General features: G+C 65.1%; 2 protein-coding genes across 2 annotated transcripts; both read left to right on the top strand.

The window, feature by feature from the left end:
- Positions 1-280: 280 nt before the first annotated feature.
- Positions 281-13,044, top strand: SS18L1 (SS18L1 subunit of BAF chromatin remodeling complex). Its single transcript, XM_054573542.1, has 11 exons — positions 281-417; positions 5,207-5,283; positions 5,976-6,060; positions 6,313-6,457; positions 6,917-7,114; positions 7,877-8,041; positions 8,294-8,398; positions 9,195-9,287; positions 10,068-10,187; positions 10,970-11,097; positions 11,656-13,044. Exons 1-11 carry the CDS (start codon positions 349-351, stop codon positions 11,680-11,682), a joined length of 1,212 nt encoding a protein of 403 aa, XP_054429517.1. The 5' UTR covers positions 281-348; the 3' UTR covers positions 11,683-13,044.
- A 1,653-nt stretch (positions 13,045-14,697) lies between these two features.
- Positions 14,698-23,881, top strand: MTG2 (mitochondrial ribosome associated GTPase 2). The gene is made up of 8 exons (XM_054573333.1): positions 14,698-14,771; positions 16,927-17,016; positions 19,307-19,507; positions 20,413-20,560; positions 21,204-21,319; positions 21,811-22,029; positions 22,275-22,413; positions 22,758-23,881. Exons 3-8 carry the CDS (start codon positions 19,313-19,315, stop codon positions 23,150-23,152), a joined length of 1,212 nt encoding a protein of 403 aa, XP_054429308.1. The 5' UTR covers positions 14,698-14,771; positions 16,927-17,016; positions 19,307-19,312; the 3' UTR covers positions 23,153-23,881.
- The last annotated feature ends 2,904 nt before the right edge of the window (positions 23,882-26,785 follow it).

Here is a 26,785-nt window from a genome sequence, read left to right as displayed (position 1 = left end):
GGTAGCGTCGGCAGCGTCCGGCGGACGTGCGCGCGCCGGGGCGGGGTCGGGGCGAACCACCGAGAGCCAGGCGCGGGGGACGGTGCGTCCGCGGCGGGTCCGGTGCGGGGCGCGGGGCGACCGCCGGGGGGCGACGAGCGGGGCGGGACCTCGGGAACGGGCGGCGTGCGCGGCGGCGCGGAGGTGGGCTTGGGGGCAGTGCGGCGACTGCGGCGGGGCGGACGAGCCCAAGGCGGCACCCCCCCGCGCCCCCGCCCCCCAGCGACTGCGGAGAATGAACACCTCAGGCGGCGAAGCGCAGCGGGAGAAGGTACCCCGATGATCTCGGGCTGAGCCCGCGCCGGGACCATGTCGGTGGCCTTCGCGTCCGCCCGGCCGAGAGGCAAAGGGGAGGTCACGCAGCAAACCATCCAGAAGGTGGGCGGGGGCCCGCAGGCCAGGGGCGGCGCGGGGTGCGGGCGGGCGCGCGCGGGGCCGGGGCGCGGGCAGCCGGCGGGCGCGGGGCGCGAACAAAGCCGGGGCGCAGCCGACGACCGTGACCCCGCGGGGCCCGTGAGCGCACTGCCGCCCGCCTGCGCCGAGTGCGGCGGGGGCTGCGGGCAGGGTCGCCGGTGCGGGGCGCCCTCGGGATAGTGTCCGAGGGGTCGTGTCCGCGGCCAGGGTGGGCGCAATGGACCTGCCGCCTTCGGGGTCGGGGTGCGCAGGGATCGCGGGCCGGAACGCAGGGCGGCGGGGCTGCGCGCCCTCGCGATGGTGTCCCGAGGTGGTGTCCGTGGGCCAAGCCGGGCGCAGTGGGGACCCGCCGCCTTCGGGTACCCTGCGCCACGGACGAGCGCAGAGCGGCGTGATCGGGCGCCCTCGAGACGGAGCCCTTGGGGTGGTGTCTGCGGAGTGGGCGCCTTGGCCCAACTGATAAGAGCCGGGCCACGACAGGCGCAGGGGGGACCCAACTGGCTGGCTAAGTCAGTGGCGCAACCCTGAGGGCGGCCCCTGGCCTCAGCGCAGAGCTTGGCGAGTGGACGGGTAGCGGGGGCCACAGGGACCCGGCCGGACAGCCGGCCGCGCTCGCCTCTCAGCAAGGTATTGGCGCTCCGAGGCACAAAGGGGCGCGTCCCGAGTGTGGGACGCGGCTGCGGCTCCCCCGCGGCCCTCTGGGGAGCGCGCTGCCCCTCGGGGTCCCCGCACTGCCCCAGCCTCGCCGCCCTTCCGCGCTTCTCAAATTGTTTTCCAACGTGACACCTGGGCCGGGCTCCTCGCCTAACTTACAGGACTCGTTTCACGGCCGTTCCCCGCGTGTCTGCGTTCGGCCTTGTGGTTTTCCAGGGAGCACGTTTACAGGGAGTTGGGGGCACCTTTAACAAAATCCTTAAGCTTTTAAGTTGAGACTTAAAATTTTTTGGTGTTTTCTTTAGAAGGCAAATTCAGAAGAAAAAACGATGCTAGTCTTTCGGATTGAATTTTCTCGATGTCTTTGGTGGGTTTGTTGATTTCTAAGTTCGGAATTCGGGGGGTTAACAGCCGGGCTGCTTGGTTCCCAAGGGCCTCTCCCATCCCGACAGGACTCCGCGACAGGACTCCGCGGCGCCCAGACCGCAGCCCTGGGACCTTGTGGGCCTCGTCTGCGCCTTTGCCGAGGCTGGTCTCCCAAACGAGGAGCCTCAGTCGACTCTGCGCAGCAGAGAGACTAGTCTTTGCAGCAGCAACACAGACTTAAAAGCGGGGCTTTTTTATTTGTTAAGCACTTACGTGGTGCTTACTGCCTACCCGGCGCTGTTCCGAAGGCTTTGCGGATATTAACTCATTTCACTCCCCGTGGTAGATCCTGCCGCCCTCATTTCATGGATAAGGCAGCGGAGGCAGGGCGAAGCTGGGTGCCCGCCGGTCAGCGGCTGTGGCTGTAGGGGGCTCAGGTGGTTCAGCTGGTGGTGACCCACACTACTGCCGGCTGAGGTGCAGGCGGGACTGCGCGTTGGGGGCAACCACAGGGAACTCTGAGGTTGAGACGGCAATGTCGCAGCGAAGCCCTGTGGCCCTCGGACCCAGCGCCTGCCCCGCGCGGCTCTCCGCGGGTCTGGGACCAGGGAGTCCTGCCGCGGTCGCCCCCGGACCGCGAGACCGGGCCTGGCCCTTCCGAGGGGCCCGGGGCGCCGGCCCTTGGCTGGCTTGCAGGTGCCCGCTCGCTGCTTGGCACAGGCAGTTGCTTAATAAACTTAAGTTTCGTTGTCACTGTTTGTTTTGGGCTCTTGACCAGTTTTCTCTCTGGGGGGATGAGCATGGCGTCTTGCCCTTCTGTCCCTCCCGCACCAGGGAGAGACCAGCTCCACGGGAACAGGACGGAGCTGACAGGCAGGTGGGCACCTGGGGCGCCCGCCACGTGGGCCGGGAGTAGGGCAGTGAGACCGGCGAGGGCAGCTGCCACGCCCAGGGTCGCAGAGCCGGGGCAGGGGTAGGAACCCAGCCAGCGCTGCCCCCTGGTCCAGGCACAGGGGCGCGGGGCTGGGGTGGGGGCGCGGGGGTAGAGGAGGGCCATCTCGTCGGTGGGGGCGGGGAGGGGGGGCGCTAGGCTCGCTCAGATCCAGAACTCGTTGTCATCAAGACCGTGGGCTGGTTTGGTAAGGAAGGTACACTGGCCATTTTCAAGAACTAGATCTGTCCCCCCACTGAAACCGGCTTGTGGACTCCGAGCCTCCCTTAACTGATCCTTCAGGCAGTTGTTATGAAAGCACGTCCTCCCCAGGCGCGGGAGGGGGCGCTGTCTCCTCCCCCCAGCCCTTGGGCAGCCCTGGGAGGGTGGGGCTGGCCCCCTTTGCTGGGTGGTGGCCCAGAGGCAGCCAGGTCCCCCTGCTGGCACCTCTCTCATTCCTTGGTTAGATGCTCCATGCGCCAAAACCTCACCCGCACACCCGTCAGGCAGCGCACGGGTGTGGAAAATCGGGAGTGCTGTTCCCGCTTCCCAGCAGCACCCTCTCGCCCCTCTCATGGCTAAACCAAGGGGCTGCTGCTTGGGCGTCTTTAGTCCTGGGCACTGTCTGTTGCCCCCGTGGGCTCCTCCGCGGCTGGAGGGGGGCAGGGGGCGCAGGGCGCCTGAACAGCAGACAGTTCTTTCTCACACTCCTGGAGGCTGGGAGCCTGCGGTCGCGCAGCCGCAGGTTCGGTTCGGTTCTTGATGACGGCTCCTCCTCCCGCCGTCCACACGCGCGAGGGCCTGTGCCCTCCTGCCTCCTGTGTGCTTCCTCCCAGACTCCCGTTCTCCCCAGCCCACGCGGCCCCGTTTCCTGCCAGGTGAGCCGTGGGGAAGGTCCAGGGATGTCAGCCGCCTCCAGCCTGGCGGCTTCTCTGGTGCCGCTCCCCCAGCTTGGCTCAGGGTCACGCTCAGCACCCTAGGGCCCGCGGATCCAGCTGCCCCTCGTCCATGCCCTCCTGGAGGACTGCTGCCGGCACAGCGGGCTCTGCCCCGGTCCCTTCGTCCCTCGTTGCCTGTTTCGCCCATCCTCACTGGGGACGGCTCTGTAAGGGCTGGCGGCTCAGCCAGTGTCCCCTTGGCGTGTTCGCCCCCCTGCCCCCCACTCTGGCCTCCTCTCCTGCGGGTTTTCACGGGGCTGGGAGGCACCCTGTGCCCCACCTCTTCCTTTTGGTGTTTTGGTTTTTTGGTCCTATTTTGTAACATTTTCTCATGCTGGCAGATTTTGTAACAATTTCTCATGCTGGTAAGTTTTGTCACAGTTTCTCCAGCTGATAAACTTTGTAGCTGATAAAGGCTGCAAGAGCTGCACGTCGTCCCCCTCTGGGGGCGCAGGACCTGGCGGGGGCTGCTGGCGTGGTTCCGTCTGCTGCCCCTGGAGGGGAATGCCTGTGTAGAGAAGTGGTGGCGTGGACCCTGTGTCCTTGGAGAGAATTCGTTTCTCCTGGAACGCGAGGCAAGGGGGCCGGACCCGTGCGGCCTTTCAGGGCAGCGTCCCAGGAGTGGGGCTCTGTCACGGTGGTCTTCCTTGGTCAGCCAACCTGGAGGAAAGAGCCGCGATGTGCGGATGACAGCGGCGCCCTTTCCTCGCGTGTTCGAACGCCGGGCACCTGAGCCCAGGTGCGCGTGGCTGGCAGCTCTGGGCTCACAGCGCCCCCTGGTGGCACCCCTTCTCCTGGGCCCAGGCGGGGACCTGGGGCCCCACTTCCGCAGTGGGGACGGAGTGGAACAGTGTGAGGAGGAGGAAGTGGCAGTGGAAATACAAATCAGAGCGAGAGGACCGCTGGGGACGCGGCGGCGAGGGCGGAGGGGCGGCTGGCCGTGCCCGGCGGTGTCCTGGGGCCAGGCGCTCCGTGTGCCCCTTCCGGCGCCACCCTCTCTCCTTGGTGGGCAGCGTGGGCCCCAGGCTCCGAGCGGCCGAACCCCCATCCGAGCCCAGTTAGGCGGCCGTGGTGCACGGGGAGGGGTGGCCCTGGGGCAGCGTGTGGGGGCGCCCGCGTGGTGGCGCCCGCGTGGTGGCAGGTAGACGGCTCCCTGCCCCCCTCACTGCCGGGGTCTCACCCCCTTGGGGGCTGACGGAGCTGAGCCTGCCTGCGGGGCATAAGCCAGCGGAGGCAGGAGGCGCAGGCTTTCCCATCGGCGACAGCATCTGGGAAAAGGCCTTTGGACGGGAGGCGGCGTGTGCTGGGGCCTCAGCTCCAGGGTGTAGCCGGGAGGCTGGCTGCGCGGACAGGGACCCCGCAGGCTCCTGCGTCTCCTCACGCGTCCGGGTGGGGGCCCGTACCCCTGGGCCCGCCCGGTGTGCAGCCCCTCCCCCACGCCCCGTGTGGCCGCCCTGGAGAGCTGGCTCCTGCGGGTCCGCACGGTGCTTGCAGGGATGCCTCCCCAGAGCGCTGGCCTTCGCTGACCTCACACCCTTCAGGCGCGGCCTCAGGGTCCGGGGTCCATGCCGTGGCTTCCGAACGCACGCACGCTGGGCGGGTGTGCGGGGCTGGGGGGTCCCGGCGGTGGTGGGACCCGTCTGCAGGTGAGAGAACCTGGGCCCGCCCCTGGGGAGGTGGGCTGCGGACAGGGCTCCATCCTGCCGGCCGAGGTTCCACATAAGGGAGGCAGCGCAGACATAGGAGGCCCGCACATTAAGGGCTGGCAGTGGCTCGAATCGCCAGTGGCCGAGGACATGACCCCGCTGCCAGCAGGGCACCGCGGACTCACCTAGGCCCGCGCTTACGCCTGCTTCCCCTGCAGATGCTGGACGAGAACCACCACCTGATACAGTGCATCCTGGACCACCAGAGCAAGGGCAAGGCGGCCGAGTGCGCCCAGTGAGTGCCCCCGCCCAGCTGCCGCGGTGCGGGCTGTGGTTTTGCCCAGTGCTGGGGGCGTTGGGCTGCGGCCACCGAAGGCCGCTGAGTGTCGCCCTTTGGAGGGTGGCTGCATTGCCCCAGGTCGCTCCCCAGCGCGGGGGCGGGGGGATGGGAGCATGGGGAGAGAGGGGTCTGCTGGGGAGGCTGGACGCTGCGGGCGGCTCCCTGGGCAGGAGCTGGACACACCAGGGACAGCGAGCTCCGTCCAGGCAAAGCCGGTGCAGGAGCCGGGCATCAGAGCCGCCTGGAGGGCGGCCCGGGTGAGCAGCCGCCTCACCCACCTGGGGTGGTGGTCCCACGTCACACTAAGCTTCCTTGTCTCCCCCGGCACCTCTTCAGGGCGGCACCAAGTTAGCTGGCCTCACCTGGAGGAGGGCTTGTCCACGCCCCTCTCTGAAGAGACCGGGTGGCACCCGCCCTTCGGCCGCCACTTTGGGGTCTTCGCAGCGTTTTGTCAGTGGACGGGAGCCCGCCCCCGGCAGGCCCACCCTGGACCGCAGAGCGCTCTGCCTCCCGCCCCGTCCCCGGGGGTCCTCTGGGGTCACCATCCCGGCACTGGCCGCAGGGCGAGGCCCTCCTGGGTGGACTTCGCTCTCACCCAGGGGATCGGCCTGCGGGCTCCGCACTCACCGCGCGCCCCTCGCCTGCAGGTATCAGCAGATCCTGCACCGGAACCTCGTCTACCTGGCCACCATCGCCGACTCCAACCAGAACATGCAGTCCCTGCTCCCCGCTGTGAGTGCCCGTGGCGGGGTGGGGTGGCGGGGTGCGCGGGGCCCCACCCCTGCCCAGCACAGTCAGGCGGCCACCGGCCAGGGAGCAGAGGTCGGAGGTCTTGCCTGGCACAGCCTAGGCCGCCACGGGGTGCGAGGCGGGGCGGGCCCTCCCCTCACAGGGACGGTCAGCGGGACAGATCTGTGGAGTGGCTGCTGGTCGCCGGGGACCGCCTGAGCTAACCGCTCTCCCGTGCCCCCCTGTGGCCCGCAGCCGCCCACCCAGAACATGAGCCTGGGCCCCGGGGCGCTGTCCCAGAGCGGCTCCGGCCAGGGCCTGCACTCCCAGGGCAGCCTCAGCGACGCCATCGGCACCGGCCTGCCCCCGAGCTCCCTCATGCAGGGCCAAATCGGCAACGGTGAGCCCTCCGGGCGGCACGTCGGGTTTGTGGTTGGTCCCTGCAACCCCACCAGCACGGGCCCCCGGGCGGCCCCGCAGGGCTGGGCATGGGCGCCCCTCTGCCCACGGAGGCCCTGGCTGCGGGTGGGCCGCGGTCCGGCACAGGAGTGGGGGTGGGGGCGGCCTGCGGGGAACACAGCCCTCCCTCCAGAGCCCCCGCTGTGGCCGGCACCTCGGGGCGGGGCCGCGTCCAACCAGAGCCTCATGGTCCGTGGGGAGGTCCTCCCAAGGACACGAATGCCCCTGTCTGCTCAGGGAGGGCGGCAACGGCCATCGGGCCCTGCGGAGGGCCCCATCCCAGCGTCCCAGGGCCCACGCGGCTCGCTGGCTGCGGGGAGCCCGGGCATCCGGCCGGGAGGCCCAGCCTGCAGCGGCGGACGGGGGCAGGCGCCTCCTCACGCGTGGTCCCTGCCGGCAGGTCCGAACCACGTGTCCATGCAGCAGACGGCGCAGAGCACGCTGCCCACGACCTCCATGAGCATGTCGGGCAGCGGCCACGGCTCGGGGCCTGGCTACAGCCACTCGGGGCCCGGCTCGCAGAGCGTGCCCCTGCAGGGCCAGGGCGCCATCAGCAACTACGTGTCGCGGGCCAACATCAACATGCAGTCCAACCCAGGTAACGCCCCGCCCGGGCCTCTCCGCTCGCACGCTCGGGGGCCACCCTCCTCCTCCGGGCCCTTCCCTGGGGCCGCGGGGTGGGGGGCACAGGTCAGACGGGGCCCGGCTTTGGAGGGCCGAGGCTGCTCCCCGCGGCGGCCCCGGGAAGGCTCTGAGGAGGGCGCCCTGTGCCTGCTGAGGGGACAGGCTCAGGGTTGCCCGGGCGGGGGTGGCGTGGAGAAGCGGGCGGGCGGGGCGGGGCCGAGCGGCCGGGGCCGAGCGCTGGGGGCCGAGCGCTGGGGGCATCAGGCCTGGGCGTGGTGGCCTGCGAGTGACAGACAGCGGGTTCCAGAGACTCAGCACAGAAGCGGGGTGAGCCATCCCTCCCCTTCCTAGCGGTAATTACACGTGGAGAAGGCGCATACTCTGCGTGCGTTAGGTCGAGCAAAGGTGTAACCACAACGGACGTCACCCGTTCCCTTTGCTCTGTGACGTGGCTCCCGTCCCGCTCTGTTGGGCATTGCTGCACTGGAGGGTTCTGAGCGGGGGACACGAGAGGACAGGTCAGGTGGCGGGGTGTCGAGGCGGCGTTGTCTGAGCGCCACATGTTGTGAGAGTGGGCGCCGAGCTTCACGGGTAGGAAGGATGACGGGGACGAAAGGGGACCGTCTCGGGGGCGGGGCTCCGAGGGACAGCGGGGGACGCTCGCCCAGGAGAAGGCGGCCGCCCCGTGCCTGGGCGAGGACGCGAGGACGTCACCCGGGTCTGTCGTGCCGCCCAGTGTCCATGATGCACCAGCAGGCCGCCGCGTCCCACTACAGCTCGGCGCAGGGCGGGAGCCAGCACTACCAGGGCCAGCCGTCCATCGCCCTGATGGGCCAGAGCGGGCAGGGGAGCGGCATGATGGGGCAGCGGCCCCTGGCGCCCTACCGGCCCTCCCAGCAAGGTACCGCGGGGGCAGGGTGGCCGTGCGCGGGCGCTGGGGGCCGAGGGCTGGGGCCGCGTGGGGCCGACGCCTCCCCGGGGCTGGGCGAGGCCAGAGCGTGCTGTGGGGTTCGCGGGCGGGCGTGGGCCGCTGGGTCTCGGTGGACAGTACTGGGAGCTGAGGGCTGGGCTGGCGTCCCCGCCGCGGAGGCGCCTGTGGGGCGGAGGCCCCCCGCCCCACCCCGCTCACGCCGCCCGCTCGCCCCCGCCGCAGGCTCGTCGCAGCAGTACCTGGGCCAGGAGGAGTACTACGGCGGCGAGCAGTACAGCCACGGCCAGGCCGCCTCGGAGCCGCTCGGCCAGCAGTACTATGCGGACGGTGAGGCTTCGGGCCCGCGCGCCGGCGTGGCAGCACCCAGTGTCCCCGTGCCCGAGCGTGACCGGAGCAGAGCCCGATCCCTGCCCAGAGGCACGGCCGGCACGAGCCGCGGCCACGCGCCTCCCGGGGCTGCCCGTCTCTCCCCAAGAGGCAGCGGAGTCCCGGGCTGGGGCTGTGCCACCCTCTGAACAGGTGGCTGTGGGCACTTGGAGGGACACAGTGGCCTCATGAAATGCCTCCAGGACGGTGGCAGACCTGGCTGGGCTGCTCGTGTCTTGTCACACGCCGCTCCCAGCTGCTCGGCGTTAATTTCTGCCAAGGGTTTTCCTCTTTGTTGTCACCTTTCGGTCATCTCTAGTAGTCCCAGGGGCTTTGGAGGTGGCTTTTACAGTGGGCGGAGGCGATGGCTGGGGACGGGAGGGGCTCCCAGACAGGGACCCGGTGTGATTGGGGGTGGGGCTGAGACCCGCTCAGGGCCTCTGAGGGGCCACCTCCCAGGGCAGACGGCACGATGGGCATTGTGCGGCAACGCTCCCGGCCGCCGGCCGCCGGCACTTGTCACGCTGTCGGGCACTGAATGTGGTCAGTCCTCACGGAAACCCGTGGGCAGCGTGGCATCTGCGTTTTCCCTAAGGGGACTGACAGCGGGCTCCCTTGTGGGCGCCCTCTGCGGGGACCCATCTGTGCCCGGCTCTGGCCGCTGCCCGACCCCGCAGGGCGGCCGCCTGGCTCGTGGCTGTCCCCCCGCCGGGTCTGGGGGCCCGGCCCCTGACTGCCGGCGGCCGTCTGCTTGCAGGGCACGGCGATTACGCCTACCAGCAGTCGTCCTACTCGGAGCAGAGCTACGACCGGTCCTTCGAGGAGCCCACGCAGCACTACTATGAGGGCGGTGAGGAGCGCCGCGGCGGGCGGGCGGGCGGGCGGCGGGCAGGGGCTCCGACGGCCTGGCAGGCTCGCAGTGCGGGCAGAGCCCCGCAAGGCCGGGCGGACTGCTGGAGGCGCGAGGTTCGACCGGGCCCTGGCCCTGCGGTGCGCCCCGTTCTTTTTCATGTTTCTTTCTCTCTCTTTTTTTTAAAAAATATTGTATTTATTGATTGTTTTAGAGGGATAGGGAGAGAGAAAGAGAGGGAGAGAAGCATCAAGGCACAAGAGATACATTGATTGGTTGCCTCTCGCGCGCCCCCCACTGGGAGCCTGGCCCGCAACCCAGGCCTGTGCCCTGACGGAATCGAACCGGCGACCCTTTTGGCTCGCAGGCTGGCGCTCAGTCCCCAGAGCCTCACCAAACAGGGCTTTTTTTTCTATGTTTCTGAATCCCTTGAAGTTAAAGCTGAAAGGGGTGGCTACGTTGGCTGTTCCTGAAATCAAAGAGCCCAGGCCTGCGCCGCCCCGACCCCCCACACCCCAAGCCCTGTGGCTGCAGAGCCGGCATCCTGGGCTCTTCTCACGGTTTCACCATGGGGACTGGTCTACCTGCCTGTGGGTGGACGTTGGGAGCAGCGGGCGGCTCCTCCTGGGAACAGCCCCCATGGGGTCCCTGGGGTGCACCCGGGCTCGGAAAGCAGCGGTTTTATAGGAAATGTCAGCCAGCGAGTCGGTCGCTTGTCCGTTCCTCGTGGCTGGTGCGCGGCCGCGTTTACTGACGAACGGCATCTCCTCCGCCCCCCAGGGAACTCACAGTACAGCCAGCAGCAGGCGGGGTACCAGCAGGGGGCGGCCCAGCAGCAGGCGGGGTACCAGCAGCAGTACCCCAACCAGCAGAGCTACCCGGGCCAGCAGCCAGGCTACGGTAAGGGGGCGCCGCCCACACAGACGCCGCGGTGGGAGCACTGTCTCCGGATACACGCCGAGGACACGTTTACTCGGAAACAGTTTCGGGTGTGCAGAAAAGCTGCGAGGGTAGCTGGGTTCTGGCGTTGGCCGTGTCCAACCCGGTGTGACCCAAAAGAGTAGGTGGTAAGTTTGTGAAAAGTGAGATCAGTGAGCGGCCCTACAGTCCACCTGCAGCCTCTCAGTTTAGCTTAAACTTGACCCTCGCCGCTCTGCCAACCGGAGCCGGCCGTTCCCTGCGTGCGCTGCATGCCGCAGCCTCTGAGGGAGCTCATCGAGGCCGCTGGGTCTCCGCCTGCCCTGCTGCTGACGCCTCCTGGGACCTCTGAGAAATCAGGTGTCCTGGGGGCCCCCCTGTGGGGGTTCTTGTCAGGCTCCCAGGTGATGCTGGCACACGGTGAGGAAGGGAAGAGGGAGCGAGGCTTTGCTTCAGCCCTTCGTAGTCGGGACTGAGCAGCACCCTCAGAAAGCGTACTCGGCTTTTCTGGGTCCTTCCCAGAGCCTTCAGCTCAGTCTCCCCAGACAGGATCGCTGTCTATCTTACACACGTGTTCCCTGGTTGCTGTGACCTCGCGTGGTCACAGTGACCACCGTGACAGGAAGTGCTCAGGGGACCCAGCGTGGGTGTGGGGCGGCGGCCACCCGCGGGGGTGAGTGCCCCTGCTGTGCAGGCCGGGCCACGGAGGCACGGGTCCCCTGTCCGGAGCCTTCCAGGCGGCCTCATGGCTGCTCTGTCCCCAGGCCCAGCCCAGGGAGCCCCCTCCCAGTACTCCAGCTACCAGCAAGGACAAGGCCAACAGTACGGGAGCTACAGGGCGTCGCAGACCGGCCCATCCGCGCAGCAGCAGCGGCCATATGGCTACGAACAGGCAAGCTGTCTGGATGTTTCCCCGCCCGCCGGTCCGTGTGCCTGCCCGCACGTAACCAAGGTTCCTCTGGCCACGAGGAATAGGGAGATGAGCCGGCTGGCTTCCAGGGTCCCTCCCAGAGTGTGACTCTCTGGCCCTGTTTTAAAAAATCACCTCCACGTGTAGCTCACCCTGGTCAGACAGGTGGCTCTCTAGGTCCTCAACCCACAGAGAGTCTGGCATTCTCTCCGGCCGTGGAGATTCGCCGGGGCCCTCTCTGCTACGTGCTGGGGACACACGGTGACGAGACACAGGCAGCCGCACCTTTAGAGACTGGGTTTCGTCCGACAGGGCCAGACGCTGCGTGGGGGCCGGGATGGAGCCGGGCAGATAGTTCTAGGGAGAGGACCCCGAGGGGCCGAGGGACAGAGCGAGGGTGGCTGGGCCGGCGTGGACCTGCACGGGGGCCCTTTGCAGATCAGGGCAGGAGACGTCCACTTGTTCCCATTGGGCCCCCTCCCTGTGTCACCCCAGACATTGGAGGGATGGGGCTGTGACTTCTGTCCTGGTCTCTTGCAGGGCCAATACGGGAATTACCAGCAGTAAGGGACAGGCGATCTTGGCGGAGCCTTGCACTGGTGTGCCCGGGCCTGTGGCAGTTCTGAGGAACTGTGGCCTGTCGGTTGCCCCTTCACCCCACGCGTGTTGCATGTGAAACGTGCACATTTCATGCTGGGTAGGACGCCGCGCGTGCGCCGGGGCGTGGGACCGCGCGCTGCTGGTGTGACGTCCCTGGTGCTGTGTACAGTCTCATCTGTCCATACGGGAAGGGAGAGGTGGTCCCTTTTCGCCCCACCTCGATGTTTCTAGCTAGCTTTAGGGGTCCTCTCGTCATCGGAGTGTTCTGTGCCCAGCGATGGGACATACCTACGAGATGCCATAGTCAGTGTTTCCATAGAAACAGGCCCTGGGTCCAGATCGCCTCATGCAGCTGTAACGTGGGTCGCAAACTCGTCTCTCACGGGCGACCCCACCTCAGCCGCTCGCCCTGCCCTGGGCGCACCTCGGCCAGGGCCTGGGGTGGGGCGGGGCTCCATGTGCTGTGGGCCTGCTTCCATGAAAGGCTGATCCACGGCACCGGAGAGGCTGCGCACCGCCCTGTGGCTTCCCGAGCTCACCCGTTACCTGCGTCTCCAGCCAATTCCATTTGTCCAGAAGGTTACGTGTCCTTGTCGTAAATGTAAAGAGGGATCAACGACGGTGTCGCCGATGCGCGTCCACGAAGGCCGCGGTCGAGCCTGACCAGGGAGCTGTGGGCCGGCAGGGAGGGGGGAAGCTCTCCAACGTCACCCGGGCTCCGGCCCTTGTCAGTCTGAGGATCATTGTGGGGGTCTGCGTATTTAACGTGCCCCATTCTCAACTTTGAGCTGGAAACAGTGGCACCAGGTTTCCCACACAGCTGGCAAGTTATTCACTTTACATTCTTTCTCCCAGGACCTGTCTGTTCAGATGTGCCGGCCAGCGTTATTTATTTATTTTTTTAGAGAGACCTAAAATTCACTTCTTTTTAAAAAAAGAGTGCCACTGAGGTTACTCTGTTCTTCCTAGTGAAAAGGAAAGGTTTCATAGAGAGAAATTTGAGTAATTTTTACATTTCCAGGATGTTAATTTCTGTGCAAACATTATAGAGAGCTCACTGGGAAAAACTGGGTCAGAAGAAAAATCCTACCTTTCACTAAGTAACACATTTTATCAATCTTCACTTGGCTCATAATATCCATTTTAACTCCTTTAAAAACATCTTTGGATAGATGCTGATGTATTTCCAAGAACAGCCAAGAAAATACAAAAAAATCCAGTTCTTTGTACATCAGATGTACCAGGATAGAAGTGTTTATTTTGTAGGCATGTGGGTTTGAAAACCCTTAACATTGGTAAGGGCTTAAAAATACATTGTCTCGATTAAATTACTGGGATGGGAGTTCTTAAGTGCTGAAATGGCACAGGTGGTAGCAACGTCATCTCCCTTGATGATCCTGTTCTCTTATTTCCTGACAGTTTTCGTAGAACTAATTTGCAAACTCAATCAGGGACTAAAATTTCCCATTGAAAATGTTAAACATTTTAGATAATGTGAAACTAGCTTATTTTTATTCCCTGTCATCCTGGCCGTACGCCTTCTGTGTGTGTGTGTGTGTGTGTGTGTGTGTGTGTGTGGTTTGTTCATGTGCTGTATGAATACTTTTTGAAAAGGACACTGAAAAGTTATCCCAAAACTTCAATCTGAAATGTCTTACATTAAGAATTTCTTGAATGTTGTGTATATATTTTAAAAAGCACTTTGTGAAATAGTTTGTACATTTATTTCCTAATTTATACATGATTTTTGGTGTTAATATATTTAAGGATGAATAACAGAATGTTTATTTAATGTGTTGTCCGTTTTTTAAGTAATATTGTGGGGAAAACGTGATGGCAGCAACTCTGTGTGTCGTGAACTGTTACATTTTCTCTGCCGGGACCTGAGCGTTGGCAGCAGCTTCGGCTAAGACGGACTGTCTGTGCCCCGCCGCGGGGCGGATGGTGCTGTGTTGTCATGGAAGCCAGTGGCGATGCGAGGACAGACTTGGGAACTGATACTGTCCTCCCTCCTGTTGTCCTTGGCACCTCACAGGTCGCGAATTCGAAAAACGACCAGAAGCGCGCGCCGACAACTTCACATTGGTCTACAGACGCTCGGCACTTGCGGGCTCCGTTACGAAGTGCTCGGCACTCGTGCGAGCGTCACGAGAACCGTATTGAGGCGCCCCGCCGGGCCTCCGGGGAAGCCTTAGGCTCCTCCAGCTGGAGCCTGCGCCGGCGTCTGTTTGTGCCGGTTTTATAAATACTGCTTTGAGTGTCGGGCCTCTGCTCAGAATTGTACAACGTGGAAGGCCGATTCTGTTTCTGTTTTAAACTGTTCAGCCATTGCTTCACTTCACTTCTATTTATTGAACAGGTCAGGGTTCGTCTTATCGGTGAGCACAGGACATGTTTTGAACATCATCTTTATTGGTTCATTTTTCTCCCCCCAGCCAGAGTTTGGCGTATAAATTGTTTACGGTTTTGGTGTAATTAATAAACTGGTTCTTCAAAAGTCATCCCAAAAAGGGAGTTTTTGCGATGTCAAAAGGGGTGGATGCCCCGTGATTTGTACCCGGACCCAGGTGACTGTCCCCGTGGAGAGTCGCCTTCCTGGGGGACCTATTACCTGGCAGTGTCCAACGGGCCACTGGCGGCCTGAGGGCAGGCTGTCCGGTACAGAGTGATGGCCCGCGGTGGCAGGGAGCTGACCCCGGGCGCTCGGTCCACAGCACACGTGACGGGGAGGGGCCCGGGAGGTGACCCGAGACCACCCGTGACCGAGGACGGGGACGCGGCAAGCAGACCGCTGGCCGAGCCGGGAATCCAGAGGTGGACGGAGGCCCGGTCTTCCTCCGTCTCCATCTGGTCCTCGACAGCGCGCCCCCACGGTCCAGACTCGGCGTGACCGGTCCCCAACCCCTAGATCCCGAGCCCCCGCTCGGCGCAGACTCCGCACACCGCCTTCCGCCCCGGCGCACTGGTGGCGCCCTGCGCAGGCGCGGTCCGGACCGCCCCGGAAGTAACCGCTGCGGGCGGCCGAGGCCCCGGAAGTGCTGTGCCCTTCCGAGTGGGTGAGTGCGGGAGAGGGGCCGGGGCCTCCAGGGGCTCGGGCCGGGGCGCTGGCGGAGGGAGGGGCCCGGAATTGCAGCCAGCGGCGCCGACCGGCCCGCCATCTCCGTCCTGCGAATAGCGAGACGGTCACCGCGGGCGTGCGCGCGACCCCGTGGCTTCCGGCGGCGCGCGCGTGCGCACGAGCGAGCGGATTGCGGGGCCCACGTGCCGTCTCCCAGCTCCTTCCGCCCCCGACGCGCGCACCCGAACGTAGGGGGTGCGGCGTTTCCTTTGACCCAAGGTCCTCAATACTGAACGTTTTCTTCAAGATTTTACTTACTTTTAGAGAGAGGGGGAGGAGGGAGAGAGGGAAAGAAACAACTATTGGTCGCCCTTCGCGCGCCCTGAACCAGGACCCGCCGCAACCCAGGCAGGAGCCCTGACCGGGAATCGAACCGGTGACCTTTCAGCTGGCAGGTGAGCGCTCAGTCCACTGAGCCGCACCAGCCAGGGCCAGATGTTTAATCATAATGAACGGTGGCACGGAACAGCGTAAGCACACACCAGGCTTTGATAAACATTTCATTAAACAAAGTTTTGTTGCCAATGCAGCTCTCCGTGGATGGGGCGTTCTCCGGTGAGTTCACTCACCACGCCGCCGCCTGCGGAGCAAGGCTGGGGTCCACAGTCCCACTCTGCGTCTTTGTAGACGCAGACGGAGGCTTCATGTTCACGCCGGTCAGCCGTGGGGTTGGCCTGCGCTTTTTGAAGGAGGAAGGGGCAGCAGAACACGGTTCTTTTCTATGCAGGTTCGCGCTCAGAGCTGTTTTATTCCTCGGGAATTATGCTCGCAAGGTGGTTGCGTGCGCATAGCTCCACTTTGAAGACTCCTGCTGTGAAGTGCGGCGCAGCAGCCTGCGTGCGAGGCCAGAGGGCTTTGGACGGGCAGCTCCGCACTGAGTCTCAGCCTGCCCTGCTTTAAAATGGGCACAAGAAAATGTGTGGGTCAGGAGTCATGACCGCATCACGTAGGATAACTTAAGGAGGGTTTGTAAAGGGAGAGTGTAGGGAACCGGTGGAGGTGGAGCCTGGAGAGGTGACTGTGGAGTTGCTTCCACCCCCAGACGCCGGAGCATAAGGGGAGGGGCTGCTGCAGAAGACCGCCCTGCAGACCCGGCTCCACGTCAGTCTGAACGCGGGAGGCAGACAGGGAAGTCCCTCTCCTCGTTTCTTGCTCCTCCCTCCAGTCTCTGGCCAAAGGCAAACGAGCCCCTTACAGCAACAGGGTCAAAAGTGGGTGAGGGCGCCAGCTGGTGCAGCTCAGTGGATTGAGCGCTGCCCTGCGAACCAAAGGGTCACCGATTTGACTCCCATCGGGGCACGTGCCTGGGATGCAGGCCCAGGTTCCCGGTGGGAGTGCATGAGAGGCAACTGCACACTGATGTTTCTCTCTCTTTTCCCCCTCCCTCCCTTCTCCTCTCTAAAAATAAATTTTTTTTTCCGATTGGCTCTGGAAAAGCAAACAAGATAGCCCAAGTGTACTACCGCCCCCTCACACGGTTGTCATGAGGAATAAACTTAGAAACGTCCGTGCGAGGCTTAGCAGAGGGTCCTGGCAAATGATGGCTCCCAAGGCCTGGGAGAGCTGGGCTTCAAAGCCGCGACGTCTGAAGTGTGGCCCTCGCTGCCTGTCGGTTGCAGTCGGCAGTCTTTCTGAGTCCCCGCCCCTGTGCCTCCGACTCGGCCCAGAGCTTCCGCGTCATCTGGGCTACCCCAGTGGGGGGTAGACGGCCAGTGCAGACCAGCGCAACCCAGTGGGACTTTCCGTGGCGGTGGACACGTGGCCATCAGGGCGGCACCCACGGGCCACACGGGTCTGGGCGCTGGGAATGAGGGGCTGAGTTTTTACATTTTTACAATTCTTATTGACTTAAACTGAGTGGCCACGTGTGGCTAGTGGACACCTTATTGGACAGTGTAGGGGCAGCATTAGAAGGAAAGTGAAGGAAAAATAGAGCAGCTGAGTCACAGCTGCACATGCTTAGCTGGCAAGGGGGCGCCCGGAAGCCGCAGGGTGGGAAGCGGGGAAGGGCTCCAAATCAGGCCCGTCGAGAGGTCAGGTCTCTGGGGGGCTTTGCCGTGGGTCACCCTCTCACCTGCTCTGCTCTCCTTCAGATTTCACGTCACCACGGCCGAGACGCCATGTGCCCGACCCGCAGCCGCGGCGGAGCTTCACAGCGGGCTTCGCTGCAGTGTTGCTAACCGGTGAGTTGGGTGTTCTTTTAACGACCTGTTTTCACACTCCACCCCTGCCCATGCTTGGGTGCCTCACTTGCCCTCTGTTGCCTCAGTTTCCCCATTTTCTTTATAGAGTTGTTGTACAGCCTCAATGACCTAATCCCTGAAAGACGCCCAGAACCGCATCCTGCAAATAGGGAGGCAGAGGTTTCAAATGTTATCATAAACTTGCTTCCAGGAACTTTTTGTAACTGGTGTTACTGCCAACGCAGCTGTTTGCTGCTCATCTATAAGAGTACAGTTGATTTTTGTGCGTTAACCTTGTAACCCGCAGCCTTGCTCGGTTCGTATAGTCAAGTTTTACAGATTTCTGTGGAAACAATCAGAGCTTCTGCAGCTTGTTCCTCCTCAAAAAAACATGTAAAGCCAGCGCCGTGCGGCAGTGGCGGGCGTCGGGCCGCGGGCGTGGCGCTGGCCGCGGCCTCTGTCGGGCTGACAGCGCCCCCCCTTCCCCGTCAGGTTTCATGTCCCCACTCATGAGTGGGCGTGACATTTGTCAGACGTGTGTGACGGCCGGTGTGGGGCCTGCCTGCTGGCGACACCTTGCGCCCCAGGAGTCGTCCTGCGTGGTCCTGGGGTGCGTCTGCTGGACGCGTCTTCCGCATCCCCGGTCCCAAGGGCTCCGGGCTGCAGTTGCTTTTCTGTGACGTCAGATTTGGGTCCTGGGCACCTCTGGCCTTGTGACACGGGTCGGGTGTGGCCTCACGACCTCTGTCTCCTGGAAATGGCTCACGTGCGGTTGCTGTCCCTTCTTCCCTGAATGTTTAGTGGAATTTACCAGTGAGGCAGCCTGAGTCTGGAGTTTTCTTTTGGGGATGTCCTTTTATGACCGCTTCCGCTCGTTAGCAGCCACGGGCCGGCCGAGACTTCTCTGTCTTCGTGGGTCTGTGTGGTCAGGTGCCTCTTTCCAGAACGTTCCATGGGCTGTGCTGAGCTATGGGCTGAGGCCACTCCTGGCGTCCTTTGGCCCTTGCTGCGTGCCGGGCTTGTGCTGGTGACGCTCTCTCTATTCCTGACATTATCACTCGTGTCTCCTCACTTTCTCGGTCCCTCTAGTGAGGGCTGTCTGCCCTGCTTACATTCCCAGCGGGCCAGGGTGGGGCTGCCGCGCGGCTTCCACGGTCTGCCCGCGTTCTGTTCCGTGTCTTTCTGGTCTTTATCGTCTCCTTCCTCCGAGTTACCTTTTCTCTTTCTTGATGGGGAACCTTGCCTCATGGATCGCAGATGTTTCTTCTTAACTGATAGAGGCATTTAGACCTACGGCTGCGTCTCCCTTACCCAGCTTCAGTTTCTGCGTTTCACTTGGCCGCGGTCCACGGACATTCAGAAATGGGAAATGGGAAATTCCAGAAACAAACAGTGGACGGGTTTTAAATTGCATGCTGTCATGAGCAGCGTGATGAAGTCTCTTACTGTCCCTTCCCACCCGCCCCGGGCATGACCCCTCCCTTGGCCCAGCGTCTCCACCTCCCCGGCGGTCAGTCCCTCAGGAGCCACCTTGGTTATCACACCGGGCGCGCGAGCCAGCGAGCAACCGCCGTCACGGGGCTCTGTGCCTGTTGTGACAATGGTTCTACTTTATTGCCCGTCGTTGTTGTGAGTCCCCCATTGTGTCTCATTTGTGAACTGAACTTTACCGTAGGCACGTAGGAGGGGAAACACAGCATCCGCGCGGCTCAGGACTCTCCCCGGACTCAGGCGGCGCGGGGGCTGGGCACGCGCCCTCCACGCGTGAGGGGCAGGGCCGCGCAGGCCCCCTGCGCGCCTCGTTAGCAGCAGCCCATGGACTGGTGTGTCCTTCGGTCACGGTCACGCAGGCCAGAACATTTCCTAGTTTCTCCTTGGATCTCTTCGTGTGCTGTCAGGCTATTTGGAGGGGCTGTTTGCCCCTGGCCTGACGTTCGCACCGCACGAGGCGACGGCAGAGCGTCCGAGGGGACGGGCGCTTTCGAGGGCTCCGACCCGAGGCTCGGGTTTCCTTTGTGGCGTTTTCACGTAGCAGATGTGGGCTATCCCGCGGGGCGTGCCTCCGGTCGCGGCGGTGAACGGTGAATCCTGTGTATTGACACACACATCTTGCCCCCTAGTAGCCCAGAGGCTGATGGGGGCACGTGACTCACACGACTCAGGGTCCGACGTGGCCAGGGACGCGCCAAGATCGTGGTCATCGGTTTACTTATTTGTTTCAAAAACGCACATTGAGATTTCATTTGCTTGATGTCCAGGCTCCTTATTTTGCCAATTTGACTTTCATTAGGGAGCCATGGTGCCGTTGAGGCTGTTCCCAGCAGGGTGGCGGGGCGTGTTCGAGGGCCTGGGGCGCTGGACTGTGTCCCCAGGGGCAGCCCTCCGCCGGCCCCCGCCATGGCTCGCCGACCCCCGGCCGCTCTCGCTTGGCCGCGCGGACCGCGCCGCCCAGACGCCGCCCGGGAAGAAGCCGCTCTCCGAGAAGAAACTGGTGAGGCTGCCTGCGGGGAGGGCCTGTGCAGCTGCCCGCTGGGCGCCCTTCTGAGGCCTCGCTGTCGGGCCTTCGCTTGCTCTGATTAGGCTGTTGGAGGGGCACAGGTGGGTGCTGGCAACGAGGAAGCGGAAGGGGTCCCGAGCTCCACGGAAGCTGCCGGGCGCAGGGATGGGGCCCGAGGCCGGACGAGACCCGTCCCGCGGGGCCACGGATGCTCTCCACAGGCCTGGTCTTTCCTAACTCAGCAAACGGCGGGGGCTTCAGCCGAATTCAGGAAGAGCCGCGTTGGGTTTCGGCCCCACCTCGTGCCCCCCGAAGTGGGCTCCAGTCAGCGCGCTGCCCGTGCCGACGCGCTCAGGGCGGCCCCGGTTGCTGCCCCCGTCTCTGCGCGCGTGTCAGGCCTGGCCTGCCCTCCCCGGGCTCCTCAGGTGGATTTTGGAGACTTAGACAGAGGGCGAAATTAGACAAAGTTTTTAAAATAGTATTTCATGGTTTTTCCACGCAGTGTGGCCAAACAAGATTTAAATATTTGTGTTTTCTTAAAAAAAGGCCTGCAGAGGAAGCAGTGGGTGGAGGAGCAGACGCCCTGGGCCCAGGGGCGGGGCCGGGAGGTGGCCTTCTGTCTGTGCGCACGGTGCGTACGGAGCCGGAGGCAGGCGTGCGCTTGCCGGCTGGCACCTCGATGCCACACCTGGCTTCCTGGGCGGCCGATCTTCTCGTCGTGTGAGCGGGTAGTTATCAAACAGTCGCCGCTTCGTTCCAGCCCCCTGGGGACCTGGAGAGGCACTTCCCATTGGGGAGCCCACCGTAGGCAGCGAAGGTCCACGCGACATGCGTGACACGTGGCTCGGCCCTCGAGAGGGTGGCGGCCTGAGTAACGCCCGGCGCCGCGCTCTCCGCAGAAAAGGCACTTTGTGGACCACCGCCGGGTGCTGGTCCGAGGCGGACGCGGGGGCAACGGCGCGAGCTGCTTCCACAGCGAGCCCCGCAAGGAGTTCGGGGGCCCCGACGGCGGCGACGGCGGCAGCGGCGGCCATGTCGTCCTGAGAGGCAGGTGCTGGGGAGCAGCCCGGGCCGGGGCGCGCGCCTCGGGGCGGGAACCCCTTATCCTGGCGGGAATCTGCGTCCAAAAACTGAGGAATGGGCATCATTTTTGTTAAATTATGTGGATGTTCACGTTTAAATAACGCACCAAAACCCAACTCCAATAGCGGGTTTTCTTTTCTTAATTTGGTTTGAGGTAAACGGAGACTCCTTACTGTCAGGAAACCTAAGGTACAGCACGGCACAGGGTGAACGTTCGCTGCTCTGAGGAAGTGCAGGGAGAGTGTTGCTGCTCAGCACTTGGAGCACAAGATGCTCAGTAAACTCGAAGTTTAGTAAACATCGCAACAGTAAAACGTAGTTATTTTTAAATTGCAAATGTTCACAGCATAATAAAGTGTAGCTGTGTTTACATCGACGGCATTAGGGGTCATTGTGAATTTTTCAGAAATTGTATTTTTTGAAAGAAGGCAAGAAGTTAGCATTTTAAAAGAGCGCGCTGCCCCGGCAGAGGCTTCTGCAGCGGCTTCGCGCCCGGTCCCCCTGCGTGTTCTCGGGGACCCCGCCCTGCACCTGGGAAAGGTGGCGCCGGGCAGCCTGTCTTGTTGTAACCCAAAGGAACGTGAAGGTTCTCCCTCTTCACTTGCAGTTGATCGGCAGGTGAAGTCGCTGTCCTCCGTCCTGTCCCAGTATCAGGGCTTTGACGGAGAGGACGGTGGCAGGAAAAACTGCTTTGGGCGACGCGGAGCTGTCCTCTACGTCCAGGTAAGCGCCGGCGGCGGAGCCGGCCCGGCGAGCCCAGGCCTGTGGTCCGGCCTGGGCCACGCGCCGTCCCCCACAAAGCAAACCCCGGCCTGGCCGTTGTGCCGATGTGCACCTTGTGCGTGCGGGCCCTGTTCAGAAAATCGCAGTCACTGCATTTACCAAGCGGGAACCCACGGGGCCCTGCCGCTCTCGCCTCCGTTCCCGCCGCTTGGGCCCTCTGAGGCAGGGGCCCCTGTTCGCGGGTTAGCTCTGCATTCCTGATGCACCCGCTCACCTCCTGTGTTAGAAACCCCGTTTGAAAGGCTGCCTGCGCGGTTCGCAGGGTGTCCCCACGCCCGTGGCGTCCTCGGCGGGCTGGGACCTTATTCCCGGAACTCCCGGGCTCTGCGAAGGGCGCCTCGCTGCACACCCTCCCCCCCGCCCCCCACATCCTCCTCCAAAACCGGGAAAGCAGCCCGGCCCCACCTGACAGATGCCACCTTGCTTCCCAGGTCCCCGTGGGCACTTTAGTGAAGGAAGGAGGCGAGGTCGTGGCCGACCTGTCGCGCCCAGGGGATGAGTATGTCGCCGCGCTGGGCGGGGCAGGCGGAAAGGGCAACCGCTTCTTCCTGGCCAACGACAACCGCGCGCCCATCACCTGCACCCCTGGGGAACCCGGGCAAGAGCGAGTCCTCCTGCTGGAGCTCAAGACCGTGGCCCACGCTGGCATGGTGGGTGTCACCAACAGCCCCGGCGGGGGGAGGGGGCCTTTCACGCTGAGCCGTGGGAAACGGGTCCGGAGGCGGGGTGGGCGCTGGCCTGCAGGAGAGCAGCGGCCCAGCTTGTCCGCCCAGCAGCCAGCATCCCTTGGCCTCGGCTGGGAGTGGTGCCCCGCCCGTGCGGTGCCCGGCCCTGAGACTCCCCGCCCCGGCCCGGCGCAGGCGGAGGAGGTGGCAGCATGTCCCTTGTCTCGCAGGTCGGATTTCCCAATGCAGGCAAGTCCTCACTCCTCCGGGCCATTTCAAATGCGAAGCCAGCGGTGGCCGCGTACCCATTCACGACCTTGAAGCCCCATGTGGGTATCGTGCACTACGAGGACCACCAGCAGGTGGCAGGTAGGTTTCTGGCGCGTGCGGGGGCGGGGCTCCGTGAGGGGGTCCCCCAGAGCCATAGGCATGCAGCTTGCCCTCTGAGACGCAGAGCTGGCCTTTCTCGCTGGGCAGCTGCGGGCCTGTCACTGCCCCGGAGTGCGGTTTCCCTCCTGCCCCATCCCAGGCTGTGCATGTACGTTTCTGACCCGAGGCGGCTGCGGCTCCTCCTCGATGCCTCCGCCCTCCTGGAGCCCGGCCGTTGGCATTTGGACTGAGAGTCACCGAGGCAGGAAACCAAATGGCCTGGGTTTGAGGTGTTCCTTGAAGGGAACGTCTTAGACCCCGGGGCCCCGCCCTGTCTCCCGCAGTGGCCGACGTGCCGGGCATCATCCGAGGGGCGCACCGGAACCGGGGCCTGGGGCTGGCCTTCCTCCGGCACATCGAGCGCTGCGGCTTCCTCCTGTTCGTGGTGGACCTGGCGGCCCCAGAGCCCTGGACCCAGGTCGAGGACCTGAAGTTCGAGCTGGAGAAGTACCAGCAGGGCCTGTCCCAGCGACCGCATGTCATCGTTGCCAACAAGGCCGACCTGCCCGAGGCGCGAGCCAACCTGCCCGCGCTGCAGGCCCGCCTGGGTGGGACGGCCATCGCCTTGTCAGCCGTCACCGGGGAGAACCTGGAGGAGCTGCTGCTGCGCCTCAAGGACCTGCACGATGAGAGCATGGCCGCCGAGCTGGCCCGGGGCCGCCAGCCGCTCCGGTGGTAGCACACGGCTTGTCGGGCCGGAGCGGCAAGGCCGCCTCCCTGCTCCGCGCGGCCGCCCTGCAGTCTGCTCTCCGACTCGCAGAGACGGCGCGTCCCCGTGACTAGCACCCGAGCAGCACGGACCAGACGGCCCTGTGCCGGGCAGCATGTGGCACCGGGTCGAGGGTGCCCGTCCGGCTCCTCAGCACCAGCCTGCAGGGAGCGGCTGCCACGGGTGGGCCTGTGAGTCCTTGGCTGTCGCCACAGCTGCAGAGCTGCCGGGGTCAGGCCCCGTCTGCAGGCGCCACGCCCCTCTCAGACGCGCGTCTGGGGAAGCAGGGGGGCGCCACCGCGCTGTCCCCAGCTGTCCGAGCCGGGGAGCCGAGCCCAGCACTGGCGTCACGACCGAGCGCACCCAATATCCGGCCGGGGACGCGGCCTCCGGTGCTCCTCTGTGCAGCTCACAGCTCTCTGCGGGTGGCGGGGCTCCCGGGTGGGCTGTGGGCCGTGGGCCACGTCTGCGGGGACACCCGCTGGGTCCCCACCACACTGTCCCTGCGGGGGTGGGAGGCGCTGGGCCCACGCCAGCCACCAGACTTGCCGCCAGCTCAGAGCGCCCTGGGGGACAGGCTGGCCAGGGCGGGGCACGTTCTCTCCTGGAGTGACCTGGCTGAGGGCCCCGACAGCCGCCACCCCCCAACCGCAAGGGGCCCAGTGGCGATGGCTGGGCTCCCTGCTGCCGCCGCCGCCACCTCCCTCTGGCTTGTCCAAGAAATACAGCTGCTGTTTCCCCCAATAAAGTCTGCTGCTTCTGCCTTGTCCCTGAGGGCCCTGCGGGGAGGCTGTGGCGGGAATGGAAGGGGCTCAGGAGGCGGGGCCTGGGCCCTGGGGATCAGCCACAGGGTCCTGGGTGGGTACACGGGGGCCATCAGCGCACCACGGACGGGCGTTTGGGAGCCCATGTCTGCTCCCACGCCAGGCCTGCGGGGGGACGCGAGCCCCCACTGCCCCACACGGTCCCGCGGGGTCCGCTCTGTGCTCCAGGACCAGAGGTGGCTTCTGTGTCCGGTCATTCGCTTGGCTTTCAACGGCTCCGTGCACGGGGAGCCAGGCCTGAGGTGCGCAAGGCGCCCGCGTCCTTCGGTCTCAGGGGCTGCGCCCTGTGGAGGGGGCGTGGGAGCTGCCTCCCCACGGGAGCGCCCTGAGGGAGGGCGCGGTCTCTGCTTGCCTGGCTGCGGCCCCACAGCCTCAGGATCTGGCCCAGGGGAGGCGCCGCAGCTGCTTGTGGGACAAGGGGGTGGGTGGTGTCCTCCGCCGTGAAGACATTTATGCAAGGCAGGCGGTGGGCGCTGCGTGGCTCACGCCTGAGGCGCCGTCCTGGGCCGCCAACGCCCCCGTCCCCACCGCCGCCCCTCCGCCTACTTCCACGAGAATCGTCCGCCTTGATGATGTTCGGCCGCTGCCTCTGTATCTGCCTGGGCACCACCATCCACATCTCGCCCGTGGACGCGGACGTCGCTCCCTCACGTGCCCGCCCCCAGCGGCTGGGTCTGCAGGCAGGCCGGCCGCGTGTGCGGCGGGGCCCGGCGCCGCCCTGGCCGGGGGCTGACCCCGCCCGGCCCTCTGTCGCCTCGTCTTCTCTCTGCCCCTGGGCGCCATGCTGGTCCCGGCGCCTGCCCCCGCCGACGGTCCCGCCTGCAGCAGGCCAGCGTCCCTGGAGGCAGCATCTCCAGCGACCTTGGCCTGCTGTTCCCACGTGGGTGCTGCTGAGCTCCCTGCAGGGGCTGCCCCCCCTTTCTTCGCCCCGATGGGTGGTGCCCCGGCCTCCCTGGAGGCAGCTCTGAGCGCAGGGCCTCAACCTCGGGACGCAGGGTTTCCCAAGCCGCCCCGTTTTCAGCGCTGAAGCCGCGCCCCGCCTTCCAGAGTTCGCGCATCCCGCCGGGCTCCTGCACACCCCGCAGCAGCCCCGCCCCGAGGGGCCGCGCCCCGCCAGCCTCTGGGAGCTCTCCGGCCCTCCCGTGCCTGTCACTTCCTCATTCCCGTTCTGTCGTCCCGGGGCCTCAGGCAGCAAGTGGACACGCACCTGTTCCCAGGCACAGGAAGGGCCTGGGAAAACCGGGGGAGCCCGGCCGCCCCGCTGCCCTGGGGGTCTCCCGAGGGAGGCACCCCGCACTCCTTCAGCAGCTCGGACGTGGCCCTGGCGACCCATGGCCACGGCTCTGCCCGCCTTCCCCCAGGCACTGGGCTCCGACCCTGCCTCCTGCCCGGCTGGCCTGTCCCCACCGAAGCCTCTGGGCCTTGCTGTTTCCCGCTGCCCTGTCCCGCACGAGGGCCAGCAGCTGAGGCCCGGGCGGGGGGCCGACACCATCCAAAGGAAGCCCGGGGATCCTGCTGGGCAGAGGGAGGGGCCGGGGGGGGGCACGGTCACCCTGCCCGCCCTCCTGGCATCGCAGGAATCAGGCTCTGCCACATGGTGTGGGGAGTCGCGGGGAGCGGGGGCCGCCAGGGCTGGGGCCCAGGGTGGCAGACGGGGCGCGCCCCCTCACTGTTCCCGCAGCTCAGCTCTGAACCGGAGGCTGCCGGACGCTTGGAAGGCCGCCCAGCATTTAAAGCGCAAGCACTTGAGGCCGTCAAGTCCAAGTTTGGAAACCGGTGTGACCTCGAGGGGTCAGCCCAGGCGGCTCCCTCAGCGCCGCCACCTGCCACCTCCCGCTTCCCCCGCGAAGCTGTCCTCCTCCTCCTCCCCCTTCCCTCTCGCGCCTTCGAAGGACGGTTTTGTGCTCGGTCGCTGCTGGCCTGACAAACTTGAGCCTGAAGCTCTGCCCACCCGAGCGCCGGGGGCGGTGTCCTTGTCTCAGACCCCGGAGCCCATGGGCACCCAACCCCCGGGCCCCCCAGGGCGCGCCGCCAGGATGCGTCTCCCACTTTGCTCCCACCCGGGGCGCGAGGTGGTCCCCCAGGAGGGCGCAGTGCTGTGGGGCCTGGGGAGAACCCCAGCGGGGTGTGCACGGGCGTCCTGGCCCCAGTGACTGCCGAGTGGGGCGCAGGCACGTCCCCGCCTCTGGGGCCCCAGCTCTCGCATCTGCGGGCGTGACCGCCGGGGTGGGGGGTGCCTACGAGGACCCCTGCTGCTCCAGTGCAGGGTGGTGGTGAGAGTCCGCGTCCCCGAGCCCCGTCGTGAAGGTCTGCCTGGGGTGGGGGTGCAGGGAGGTAGGGGCCAGGCTGCCACGTGGGTGCCCCCGTCCCACGGCTCCGGAACCCCACTGGGGTGAGCCCAGCCCCTCCACCGCGGCCCTGGTCCCCCGGAGGGAGCAGAGATTGGCTGGGCCTTTCCGGGAAGGGTCAGGGGTTGCCTCCTGGGCACCCTGAGAACGTAGGGTTTCTGTCCCAGGCGGGGAAGGACCCTCCCCCAGCGCGTGCCCAGAAGCTGTTCCTCGGGCCCTGCAGCCCATGCCCAGCCCGGCCTGTGCCTCTCAGGGAGCCAGGCCTCCACCCGCCCCCGCCCGCCCCGGCCCCGGCCAGCCCCGCACTTGCAGGTGCGGTGAGTGAAACACCGCCTCCTCAGAAAGGCTCCCTCGGTGCCGCCGGAGCGGAGCGGGGCCGCCCCTGTGGTCCGCACCCCGTGGGCCCAGCCGCTTCCCCCTTCGCTGTTTGT

The sequence above is a fragment of the Pteronotus mesoamericanus genome, unplaced genomic scaffold, assembly GCF_021234165.1.
Source record: "Pteronotus mesoamericanus isolate MK-2021 breed Mesoamerican mustached bat unplaced genomic scaffold, CSHL_Meso_final contig_25, whole genome shotgun sequence".
In the NCBI taxonomy this organism is placed as follows: domain Eukaryota; kingdom Metazoa; phylum Chordata; class Mammalia; order Chiroptera; family Mormoopidae; genus Pteronotus; species Pteronotus mesoamericanus.
Note: the sequence above shows the minus strand (reverse complement) of the source record. Positions and strands in the feature narration are given on the sequence as shown.

Bases quoted from the DNA above. Each gene is read 5' to 3' on its own strand.
- SS18L1 (XM_054573542.1), top strand. From the start codon at position 349: ATGTCGGTGGCCTTCGCGTCCGCCCGGCCGAGAGGCAAAGGGGAGGTC. The intron at 6,061-6,312 runs GTGAGTGCCCGT...TGTGGCCCGCAG, and splicing joins TGCAGTCCCTGCTCCCCGCT to CCGCCCACCCAGAACATGAG. The intron at 6,458-6,916 runs GTGAGCCCTCCG...CCCTGCCGGCAG, and splicing joins GCAGGGCCAAATCGGCAACG to GTCCGAACCACGTGTCCATG.
- MTG2 (XM_054573333.1), top strand. From the start codon at position 19,313: ATGGTGCCGTTGAGGCTGTTCCCAGCAGGGTGGCGGGGCGTGTTCGAG. The intron at 22,030-22,274 runs GTGGGTGTCACC...CTTGTCTCGCAG, and splicing joins CCGTGGCCCACGCTGGCATG to GTCGGATTTCCCAATGCAGG. The intron at 22,414-22,757 runs GTAGGTTTCTGG...TGTCTCCCGCAG, and splicing joins GGACCACCAGCAGGTGGCAG to TGGCCGACGTGCCGGGCATC.